Consider the following 12,611-nt stretch of genomic DNA (forward strand, 5'->3'; position numbering starts at 1 on the left):
CGGCCGGGCTGGAGCTCTCTTTACCTTGTCTCTCTTGGTTTGTTGAGATAATAGTTTTAGACAGCTTGGGACTTATTTTGATACACTAGTTGGGCATATAATCGAATTTTGTTAGGGATTAGTAGGTAGTCACATGTTTCAGATTTATTATCATATAATCAAGAATATATAGAACTAAAGGGGACTGGCAACAGCCCGATCCGGTTGGGGGAGTGTCTGGCCCGGCGGGCTGGAGCTCTCTTTACTCGTCTCTCTTGGTTTTGTTGTAATAGTTTTAGACAGCTGGGGACTTATTTTGATACACTAGTTAGGGCATAGAATGAATAGTGTTAGGGAGTAGTAGTAGTCACATAGTTTTCAGTTATCTAACATATAATCAAGAATATAATAGAACTAAAGGGGGGACTTGGCATACAGCCCGATCCGGTTGGGGGAGAGTTCTGGCCGGCCGGGCTGGAGCTCTTACCGTCTCTCTTGGTTTGTTGTAATGTTTTAAACAGCTGGGGACTTATTTGATACACTGAGCTCCTCTCTCCTCTATCTTTCATCTTTTCATTTATGTGCATCCATGTCCCAGAAAAGCTTGTTAAAACCTATTTCTGGGGAGTCATTCCGGAGTCTTATGTCTTTTTCCCACAATGTTCCGGATCAGAGAGGCTCCGAAATCAGGGTAGCAGCTATTGGCCATGGGTCCGCTACACGTTCTGTGAGCCATGTTCAACTGCACACTGCGGTGCCCTGCTACGCCTGCTACGTCATGCTACGTTGCTACGTCCTGCTGGCCTTGTAATGCCGCACAGCGTCTGCTATGCCAGGAAACTACCACAAAGAACTGCTACAAACTACTAATTTTTCTATTTTGTTATTGGCACTCTTCATTATAACCCAACGGCCCGTCAGACACCGCCTACCAAGAGCCTGGGTCTGTCCGAGGTTTCTGCCTAAAAGGAAGTTTTCCTCGCACTGTCGCACTGTTGCTTGCTCTGGAGGAAACTACTAGAACTGTTGGGTCCTTGTAAAATCTGGGTGTGGTCTATCTGTAAAGTGTCTTGAGATAACTCTTGTTATGAATTGATACTATAAATAAAATTGAATTGAATTGAATTAAATAAAATAAGTGATAATAAATCATATATTGATGATCTACACATACAATACAAGCAGAATGATGATTGCAGGCAGCCAAAAAGCAAACTATCACCATTGTGAAGCTAATACTACATCAGGCACCTAAGTAGATTATAAAACTTAAAATGTTTTTTAAAAATATGCAACCCAAGACAGGTCGGACCATCACCAACCCTGTCTGCACGGTTGGTGATGGAAGGTGAGGGTGACACATTTGGTTAATAATTTATAGTGAAGGTACAGTCACTGTACCAACCACACCCATGTGACAAAGCCATTGGTACAAGACAGTAATGAATATGCCCTTAACAAAACTCCTAACAGAGCAGTGCTTATTTTTCAAACTTCCTTATACTGTTGTTGGCAACCCATGCATGCACTGCTTTAGAAGTTTATTAACCACAGGTATGATAATACATTAATTTTTACCCACCCTTAGTTAAACCAATAGTGATTTAATGGAAACACTATGAAAAAATATCAAATTTACATGAAATCTGAATTCTGATATTTTGTTTTGTTGGAACTATTTTAAATGGGTATGGATTCAAACATACTGTATGGCCATTTTGGAGGCTGTAACTTGTGGTCCTATTTGATTGTACTGGGTTTTACTGGGAGCTCTTTGCTATATTGTATTTAGTGTACCCTCAGGAGGCAGCACAACTAGAAAAACAGGATCAGTTCAGTGATTTTAATGGTAAAAGGAAACAAAGGCTTACAGGCCAAAAATCAAGTTAAAACAGAAGAAGACAAAAGAAGGGGAAGAAGGGGGAGATGGGCTGATAACAATAGTGTGGGTGTAATTGGGAAATGAGGAACAAGTAAGCAGGTAGGTGTTAAATTGGGCATATAGCCCTACACTCTTCTATGTGATCAGGGGACACATAATACATGTTTAACAATGTATATATAATATTTTTTCTCTGTCTTACAAATTAAAACAATGACTGAAAGAAGTTTTCTTTGTAGTTGTAGAGAACATTTTTCTACATGAGATGACGTAAGAACCTGCAAACATCAGAACTTTCACAAGGTTTTCTTTTTTCCATTAATGGATTTCCTTGAAAGCTACATAGCAGATCTGCGACCTCAGTCTAGGTCCTCCTTGTCCCTGGTTGCCACCCGTCATAAAATAGAAAAAAAAGTGACTTCAGTGCATTTCAGTCAATCAGACAGCACAGATGGCAGAGAGTGACAGGTGGATGGCAAGATATGGACGTATACACTACAGGTAAAAGGTTTGGGGTTGCTTACAAACTTCCATTCCACTCAATTATAGACAGAATTCCAGCTGATCTGAGTGGGTGGCTGATATTTAATGCAATATCTTCATTGACCATTATCAGCAGTCATTCATCAAATGTTCCAAAGGCACATTCTGTTTACAAATCTTTTTTTTTTTTAATAACTGAGAAAACATTGGAGAACCCTTATGTAAACATAATGTAAGCTGAAAACTGCTGTCCAGGTTAAGAAAAAACAATGCAACTGATCTCAGCTGTTGTTCAGTCTATGATGGACTGCAATGGAAATGTCTAAGTGATGTTGTGTCTAGCACCTGTGATTCAATTTATCTTCCATACTCTTGGGTAGTAAATATTTCATGCAAAACAAAACCAACCAAACGTCTTTTTAGCACACTGACAGGGGTTGTAGGTCCATTTACTTTTCAATACACTACGGTAAATAGTATCCTTGTTAGGCATTAATAATTCTTGTGATGTTTTCACCTCTTTCACCCCTCTGTCTTATCTTTAGATAATGGAGTCAGTGAATTCACCCGCAACTGCAGACATTCAGTCAGAGAACACTGTCCCACTGCCTCCTTCTATTTACTGTATGTTCCTCCCACACTGAGAGAGGGTGAGTGTTACCATGTCTTCATCAGCTACAGCAGCACTGACTACCAGTGGACCCACTCCGTTATCAACCAGCTGGAGTCCTGCGGCCTGCAGGTCTGCTACCAGGAGCGGGACTTCACTCCCGGCTGCACCGTGTTGGAAAACATGTCAGACTGCATCCAGGAGAGCCAGAAGGTGCTGCTGGTTCTCAGCCCAGAGTTTTAATCAGCCCGTGCACGCCCCGATCCACATCAATGGGACTGTTGTGGAGATTGTAAAACACACAAAGTTCCTGGGGGTTCACATGGCTGACAACCTGTCCTGGGACCTGCACACCTTCTCCCTCATCAAAAAGCCACACCAGCATCCTGCAGCGGTTGAAGAGGGCCCACCTCAGTCCATCCATCCTGACCACTTTCTATAGGTGCACCATTGAAAGTGTTCTGACCAGCAACGTTTCTCTCTGGTTTGAGAAGAGCAGAGTGGCGAGGATGGCTGAGCGGACTATTGGGACTACTCTATCGACCATTCAGGAGCTGGTCCAGACAAGATGCCTGTCAAATGCAAAAAGCATCATCAAAGACCCCACTCACCACAGGCCACAGACTGTTTTCTCACCTCCCCTCTGGCAGGAGGTATTGCAGTCTGAGAGCGTGGAGTGTAAGGTTCAAAAACAGCTTCTTCCCCACCGCTGTTAGACTGTTGAACAATGAAACCATCCATACCCATACAATCATCATTCACCTCGCCACTTATACTTTCGGCTGCGGTGTCGCCCTTGGCCCTGGTGTGGCAGCACGCTACATATGGGAACAAACTTCCCTTTCCCGAGCCACATCAAACATCCGACTGGGGATCCCGAGGCGTTCCAGGCCAGGTTGGAGATATATCTCTCCACCTAGGCCTGGGTTTCCCGAGGCCTCCTCCCAGCTGGACGTGCCTGGAACACCCCTAGGGAGGCGCCAGGAGGCATCCTTACCAGATGCCCGAACCACCTCAAGGCTCTTCGACGCGAAGGAGCAGTGGCTCTACTCGAGCTCCTCTCGGATGACTGAGCTTCTCCCCTCTAAGGGAGACGCCAGCCACCCTCCTGAGGAAACCCTTTCGGCCGCTTGTACCCTGGATCTCGTTCTTCGGTCATGACAGCCTTCATGACCATAGGTGAGGGTAGGAACGAAAATTGCCCGGTAGATCTGAGAGCTTGCGCTTCTGGCTCACTCTCTTTTGCGTCACAACGGTGCGATAAATGGAAGTAATACCGCACCGGCTGCTCGATTCTCCGACCAATTCACGCTCCATAGTCCCCCACTCGCGAACAAGACCCAAGGTACTTAAATCCTTCAATGGGGTGGACTCACCCAGAAGAAAGACACCATCGGTTTCCTGCTGAGAACCATGGCTCAGATTAGAGGTGCTGATCCTCATCCCAGCCGCTTCACACTCGGCTGCGAACGATCCAGTGAGTGCTGAGGTCACAAGACCGAGATGCATCAGGACCCCATCATCTGCAAAAAGCAGCGATGAGATCCCGAGCCCACCGAACTGCAACCCCCTCCCGCCCCGACTACGCCTCGATATTCCTGTCCATAAATATTACAAACAGGATTGGTGACAAAGCGCAGCCTGGCGGAGGCCAACCCTACTGGAACGCGAGTCCGACTACTGCCGAGAACGGACAAGCTCTCGCTTTGGTCATACAGAGATTGGATGGCCCTAAGAAGGGACCCCCTCACCCCATTTCGCAGCACTCCCACAATTTCTCGGGGGACCCGGTCATACGCTTCTCAGATACAAAACACATGTAGATGGTTGGGCATACTCCAGGCCCCTCCAAGATCCTTGCGAGAGTAAAGATCTGATGTTGTTCCACGACAGGACGGAACCGCATTGTTCCTCTTCAATCCGAGGTTCGACTATCGGCCGAACCCTCCTTTCCAGCACCTTGGAGTAGACTTTACAGGGAGGCTGAGAAGTGTGATACCTGTAATTGGCACACACCCTTGGTCCCCTTTTTGAAGAGGGGAACCACCCACCCGGTCTGCCACTCCTTGCACCGTCCCAGACTTCCACGCAATGTTGAGAGGGCTGTCAACCAAGACAGCCCCTCCACACCCAGAGCTTTCAGCATTTCTGGACGGATCTCATCAATCCCTGGGCTTTGCCGTGGGAGTTGTTTGACTACCTCAGCGACTTCCACCAGGGAAATGACGACAATCCCAATCCTCCAGCTCTGCCTACCAAAGAGGGCGTGTCAGCGGATTTAGGAGTCCTCAAAGTGCCCTTCACCGCCCTATTCCCGCCTCAGTTGAGCGAACAAGGTCCCACACCTTACTGTATACAGCTTGGATGATTCCTGCGCTTCCCTTCCTGAGGTGCGAACGGTTTCCAGAAGCACCTGGTGCCGACCGAAAGTCCTTCTCCTGTCTTCTCCGAACTTCTCCCACACCCGCTGCTGCCCTGTCACAGCAGAGGCTGCAGCCTCGGGCCCGTCGGTACCCCTGAACGCCTCCGGAGTCCTCCGAGACAACATATCCCGGAAAGACTCCTTTCAGTCGGACGCTTCCCTGACCACGGTGTCCACCAGGGTGTTCGTGGGTTACCGCCCTTGAGGCACCAAAACCCTAAGACACAGCTCGCCGCCGCGCTTACAATGGAAGCTTTGAACATTGTCCACTCAGGTTCAATGCCCCAACCTCACAGGATGCAGGAAAAGCTCCGAGCTGTGAGGTGATGAAAGAGTCGCGGACAGGGCCTCCTCCAGACGTTCACGTTTACCGCACTACCGTTGGGCTTACCAGGTCTGTCCAAGCTTCCCCCACCCCTGACCCAACTCACCACAGAGTGTGATCAGTTGACAGCTCTGCCCCTCTCTTCACCCGAGTGTCCAAAACATACGGCCTTCAGATCAGATGAAACGATTATAAAATCGATATTGACCTTTGGCCTGGGTGCTCTGGTACCAAGTACACTTATGAGCATCCCTATGTTCGAACAGGTGTTTGTGATGGACAATCCATGACTAGCACAGAAGTCCACAACAGACAACCACTCTGGTTTAGATCAGGGAGGCCGTTCCCCAATCACGCCTCTCCAGTATCTCCATCATTGCCCCGTGTGCATTGAAGTCCCCCAGCAGAACTATGGAGTCCCTACTGGAGCCCATACAGGACTCCATTCAAGGTCTCCAAGAAGGCCAAACTCCGAACTCTTGTTTGGTGCATATGCACAAACAACAGCAGAGTTTTCCCCCCATCACCCGCAGAGGGTAGGGAGGCGACCTCTGTCCACGGGGTAACTCCACGAGCGGCGCTCAGCCGGGGGCTTGTGAGTATCCCCACACCCGCCCGGCGCCTCACACCATGGGCAACTCGGAGTAGGACAGAGTCCAACCTACTCAGGAGAACGGTTCCAGAACCGAGACTGTGCGTAGAGGTAAGCCCCACCAGATCTAACGCGTAGCGCTCCACTCCCGCACAAGTTCCGGCTCCTTCCCCCACAGAGAGGTGACATTCCACGTCCCCAGAGCCAGCCTTCGCGCCGGTTCTGGTCCGCGAAGCCCCTGACCTTCGTGCCACCCATATAGCAGCGCACCGACCCCTGGATCCTCCCACGGTGGGGCCCATGGGCTGGAGGGGAAGGGTGCCACGTTGCTTTTTCGGGCTGTGCCGACCGGGTCCGTGGCAAAACGGCCACAGACGCTCCCTCGATCACGAGCCCACACCGTCTGGGCTGGACTCCCAGACGGCGTTTGGGCCCGGGCTTCCTCCGGGCGGGGTCTCTCTATCCCTTCCGTGCTCAACCATCGAAGTCTTTGAACAATGAAACACACTAAAAAAAACCACAACAATTCATTTACATAATTATATGTTTGAATGCACCTTAGTATTTTTCTGACCGCACCTTATTCTCTACCACATTTTAAATACGGATATTTATACTCCCAACTGTATATACCTAGATATTTATATTTTTCAGTTTTTTTAGACTTGGTATATTTATATTTGTCACTAAACAGGCTCTGCACACCCATGTAAGCAATTGTTTATTTTAATGTACATAGCTAAATATCTCAAATTTTTTCATGGTGTTTTTAATTGTTTCTGTGCTGTGTGTTTTTTCTAAGCTGTGAACTTGATCATTGACGACCGTGACAAGTACAGAAAGGCTGTGAGGATGATCACTGGTGTCTCCCAAAATAAAATGCACTCACTTTTGTTGACAATACTGACATTTGTTTGTTTTACAGTATTGCTTTTACTTATGATGGCTTTAACCACAATGGTGATTGTCTTCCCAATTCTTTCATTAAAAGCCAAGGACACAAATCTTTGGGCGCTCACTCTTCTTCTATTGGGGTTCTTCATTGCAATTGTTCTTTGGAAAAAGAATCACTTGAAGCACACATTGAGGGAAATGGAGAAAGCTATTGGCCAGGCAAACACAATCCTCTGTGAGGACAAGGTGTTAATGGGCTGTCGGTCCAATTCAAAAATCTTTTTGGTGTATGTTTCTCTGGGCGGTTGCAAACATGAGTTTGCAGAAACATTTTCTGAGCGGGGTTGTGCTGAGGATATGTTTCAAAGAGCTCTGACCTTCTTCTCATCAGGTTACGCCTGCTGCCTTGCTAAGAGACACTTTCCCTTTCCCCAACCTGGCTCCACTGGTCACCTGGAGGGAGGGGTGTGTTTCTGTCAGTACGTCTCTCAGCAGCTGAGTACAGACCAATGGGCATAGCAGTGTGGATAAGTTTGTCTTTACTTTTTGATGAAAACTCACCTCATTAATGTGTCTGGACTCATACAAGCTTCTGGGAGCCATTAAAGGCACAGTAACTTCATTCATGTTAGAAGCCCCTCAGGCATCAGAACGGAGGCTGTCCCTTTAAGGGACATAAAAGCAGAACAACGTTTGTTTTTTACTTTCGGTTCTTGATCATCAACACAGTGTGATCAGTCTTCATTGTATTTGCTTGAATTTACTTTATCATCAACAGGTATGAATGCACATAGTTGTGTACCATGTTGTCCTTAGTGTGATTGTTGTTTTATTGTTTAAAAAGAGAAGTACAATTCTGTTGTTGTGTTTTTTAAAGTAACAACATTGTGGAAGCTTACATGTCCTGGAACTATTTCTTTTTCATAGATTTATTTCACCATGAACATTTTAGTCTGTAATGTACACTTTATGTTTGCTTGTTTTTACATTATGGATCTTTATTAGGCTTCTCTCAGTAACTCTGCCAGATAGATTATTTGCTTACTTCTTATCACATAGTTGCTGCTTCCTGAATATTTGGAGCAGTACTGAGTTTTTGGAAAACAGATTATCCAGCATTAAGTGATGTTTACACTTTTTAAACTTGAGATATTGTTTTAGGCTACCTAAATTAGTACCAGTAATTCATGTTTTCCACAAACCTAAACTCATTTAAAATCCTTTGTTCTGAACTTTATGCGTGAGTAGGCTACCGGGATAACTTTGAAAAGCTTGTATCTGTTGTGAAATTGGCTTTTTTTGTAATGTGAATATAGGATCTGAATAGAATAGAAGTTGAGAAAAAACAAACAAATTAATTATGTTTGCACTGTGGATTTACAATTTAAAAAAAACTGGACTTTACATTAGACTGAGTCTAAACCACCTGTGAGAAAAGGACAGTAAAAAGGTGTTTAATCTTGTGATTCTTTTCAGTTGAGAATGTTGTGCTCTTCTAAAAAAGTAAATTTGGGGTTGTTCAAAACCCATAAAATCATCTTTTCAAGGAAACATGCTGATTGTATTAGATTAGCAGTGTTTAAAAATGATCTACTTTAAATGATTTTTTCCCTCTTCTGAATTAAAGTCAGGCAGTTTTAATATATATACATTTTTTGTGACTTATACATTTTGCTTATATCACAATTCAAAACACAGAGCTAAAAAAAAACAATACATTCACTAAAAGCAACAATAATGACTTTAATTTAATTAGACACTTTCTAATTTTCCAATATTTTATTTAAAGAAAATGTATCATATAATAACTTGTGGTGTCTTTCAGGAGTTATGCTGAGCAGCAATATCACTGAGCAGTATGATGCCCTTTCAATGTTATTCTAATAGGAACTACTTTACAGTAACAAAAATGCTATGTGAAATTTGTGAAAAATATTCCTACATAAAAATGTATAAATATTCTCTTCTCACTTAAGTTTTTTTTCATAGATAATGGAGCCAATGAATTCACCTGAAACTGCAGACATTCCGTCAGAGCCCGCTGTTTTCCTACCTGCCTCTATTTATGTTCCTCCCATACTGAGAGAGGGTGAGTGTTACCATGTCTTCATCAGCTACAGCAGCACTGACTACCAGTGGACCCACTCCGTCATCAACCAGCTGGAGTCCTGCGGCCTGCAGGTCTGCTACCATGAGCGGGACTTCACTCCCGGGCGCACCGTGTTGGAAAACATGTCAGACTGCATCCAGGAGAGCCAGAAGGTGCTGCTGGTTCTCAGCCCAGAGTTTGTGCGGAGCCGCTGGTGCCTCCTGGAGGCCAACATGTCTTTGTTCAGAGACTGCTTGGAGAGGAAACCCATTGTCCCAGTGCTGCTGGAACCAGGAGTCTCTGTTCCTCTCCACCTCTGCCACCTCACCTACCTGGAGGCCAATGACACTGACTTTGAGAGTAAGCTGCTAAAGGTACTCTGCACCGCCAACCAGCAGCTTCAAGGGTCTACTGTGGTGCCATACCAGCCTCCCTCTATCTACAACGGGAAGGCCCTGCAGCCTTTGATTGCCGTCAACGAGGAGGGACTCAGTAAATGGGATGGTGGTCAATTCAGTGACATGGAGGTGCCGGACCAACTGCGCCTGATCATCAAGGACCATGACAAGTACAGAATGGCTGTGAGCATGATCAATAGTATCTCCCAAAATAAAGTGTGGTTGCGGCAACTTTGGCTCAGAGTACTGATCTACATTGCAGGTTTTATATTTGGTTTATCCTTGTTAGCATGCGTTTTATTTTCAACAATTGTATTTGTAAGTACAATCAATCCGTATAGTCATTTGACCAAAAAGACAAACTCAGTATGGCCCCTCACTATTTCTAGTTTCTGCATGGTTCCATTGGGGTTTATTATTCAGATGTGTCTCTGGAAAAAAGATGATGAGAAATACATAGTGAGGGAAATGCAGAAAGCTATTGGCCAGGCAAACACATTCCTCTGTGAGGACAAGGTGTTAATGGGCTGTCGGTCCAATTCAAAATTTGGGTATGTTTTCTGGCGGTTGCAAACATGAGTTTGCAGAAACATTTTGAGTGGGGTTGTGCTGAGGATAGTTTCAAAGAGCTCTGACCTTCTTCTCATAGGTTACGCCTGCTGCCTTGCTAAGAGACACTTTCCCTTTCCCCAACTGGCTCCACCTGGTCACTGGTGGGGTGTGTTTCTGTCAGTACGTCTCTCAGCAGCTGAGTACAGACCAATGGGAATAACATAACTATATGGGCCTGCATCATTTTTCTTGGATTCATTTTTCGTTTTGTTGTAACTTTGATGTACATTTTTGGCTGTTCTTTTGACGTATTGGGAGTATGAATGTTATGGATGTACGTATTCCAGTTTATTTAATATTTTTATGGAATTATAAACGCCATGAAGAGTAGCTTCTGTTTAAGACAGGCAGAAGCTAATAGGGATCTCAGTAAACAAACAAAGAAACAATATTATATAAAGATTACCAAGCAAACAATTCCTTGTTCATGGCATATCATTTTCCATATACATTTCTCTACATCAAGTAGAGATGCAAAACAGACAGGGGAGAGATTAATTAGCAGTTTCCTATTTTATATAATCATACTTGAATAGCTAGTGTGAACCTGTTTTTGTGTTTGATCATTTTCGTGCTGTTTCTATTGCTAGTAAAATCAAATCAATAAAATGTATTAAATCACAAGCACAGTGTTAAATTATGCTATTTACTGGCTGGTGATGGAGAAAAATTAGTAACATTGCAGAAAAAAGTGAGGGTGAATGGAGAACACCTATGGTTATCTCCTGAAATTTACTTTTTATCCTGGTCTACAACAGACCATACAAGAGTAAAACTCATTTAAGTAACACTTTACAACAAGGGTAAACAAACTGAGAAATTTACTATCGCATGACTCCTAAATACAGCATGTCATTTGGATTTTTGCTGCACATTATTGATCAATAATCAAGTCACTATATGGCTTCATGTGGTTAGTTAATACTTAATAGATGATCATATAATGAATTTAAATTCACAAGTACATCATACCGTAATTGTCATGTCGTTAAATTTGCTGGATCCAAGGGAATGTTAATTTGATCAGCCTCTCTGAAAGCAGAACATTACCTGTTCCCATAGATACATGGAGTAATACAATTAAACTGTACGCCAAACATCTACATGACCCAATAGCAATACATTTATATGTCATCTTTACAAAGAAAGCATGTTTGTGTGTTCAACTGGTTTTAAAACCAGTTGAACACACAAACATGCTTCTTTGTTGTATCATATTTGTTGCTGTTGAAAGAAGTGAAGTATAAGACGGAAGCGAACCAAGAAAACTGAAACAATCTAGCAAGTGCAAAGAGACAGTTTAAGGGAGAATGGACAGACTTATTTAGGATGAACTGAACAGATGCATCCATTGTATGTACAGTATATGTACAATGAGTGAAAATAAAACACAAAAAGTGTTCATCATTACTTAGTCATTATTACACACATGAGATACTGACTTCTGTTCTCTCAAGAAAAGTCAAGTCATCATACTCATTTTATTACTTAGTGTTAAACAAATACTGCATGATGACTCGGAATAAATCAACATGCGTTAAGCTCTGTACCCTTTATTAGTAAGGAATTGCATTAATTTGCCACACAGAGACTTAACAGCCATTTAAACTAAAAAGCCATTGGATTTGCCTATTTAGACATTTAACATTTACCATTTAGAGATTTGAGAAAGATTGATTTTTTTATGCCAACTGAAATTATGTTTTAAAAGTTAAATAAGATAATTTACAGAGTTGCCTTTGGGTTTACTTTCAGCAAACAAGAATGCTTATGCATGCAGTACTGAGTCCTCATTAAATCTTTTTTCTTTTTACACTGTGGCACAAATATGTTTAACTTCTTATATAATGCTTTAATATACAGTCCTTGACAAAAGTCTTGTCGCTTGTGTACAAATTGACCTGAAGTGCCGCTGAAATATTTCTAATCAAGATTTATTTTACAAGAAATGGCTCATTTAATCCCAACAGCTTTTGTAAAATGTTTCAGTGCAAAAAGAAACTGTCAAAAAGTATTCTAATATCACAGCTTGGTAAAGCCCATTGAGTCATTTTTTGCAAAGACATAGATGTTGTCGCCTTGTCATAGCTTCACCGTGGACACAATGGATCATTAGTCTCAGGTGTGTATAAAAACAACCCCAGTACACTGACCTTCACATCAACTGCAACTAGACATCTGCAAACATGCCTAAGTTCACCCTGAGACTAAGTTTTGATTATCAAGAGGCTGAAGACCAGATCCACTGCTGATGTGGCAGACACCTTCAATGTGTCTCACGTCAAGTACAGAGGATTAAAAAACATTTGAAGACACTGGAGACAT

At 43.5% G+C, this 12,611-nt stretch overlaps 1 protein-coding gene across 3 annotated transcripts; it reads left to right on the forward strand.

The window, feature by feature from the left end:
- Positions 1–1,431: 1,431 nt before the first annotated feature.
- Positions 1,432–10,894, forward strand: LOC116694540 (uncharacterized). Of its 3 annotated transcripts, none has more exons than XM_032524287.1 (2): positions 1,432–1,533; positions 9,177–10,894. In XM_032524287.1, the coding sequence occupies exon 2, from the start codon at positions 9,180–9,182 to the stop codon at positions 10,251–10,253; it is 1,074 nt and encodes a 357-aa protein (XP_032380178.1). In that variant the 5' UTR covers positions 1,432–1,533; positions 9,177–9,179; the 3' UTR covers positions 10,254–10,894. The 3 variants fall into 3 exon arrangements, with proteins under 3 accessions (XP_032380178.1, XP_032380179.1, XP_032380176.1); XM_032524288.1 differs by lacking the exon at positions 1,432–1,533 and adding an exon at positions 7,890–7,965; XM_032524285.1 differs by lacking the exon at positions 1,432–1,533 and adding an exon at positions 7,890–7,965 and having other exon boundaries at positions 9,164–10,893.
- The last annotated feature ends 1,717 nt before the right edge of the window (positions 10,895–12,611 follow it).

This window comes from Etheostoma spectabile, chromosome 8, assembly GCF_008692095.1.
Source record: "Etheostoma spectabile isolate EspeVRDwgs_2016 chromosome 8, UIUC_Espe_1.0, whole genome shotgun sequence".
Lineage (NCBI taxonomy): Eukaryota > Metazoa > Chordata > Actinopteri > Perciformes > Percidae > Etheostoma > Etheostoma spectabile.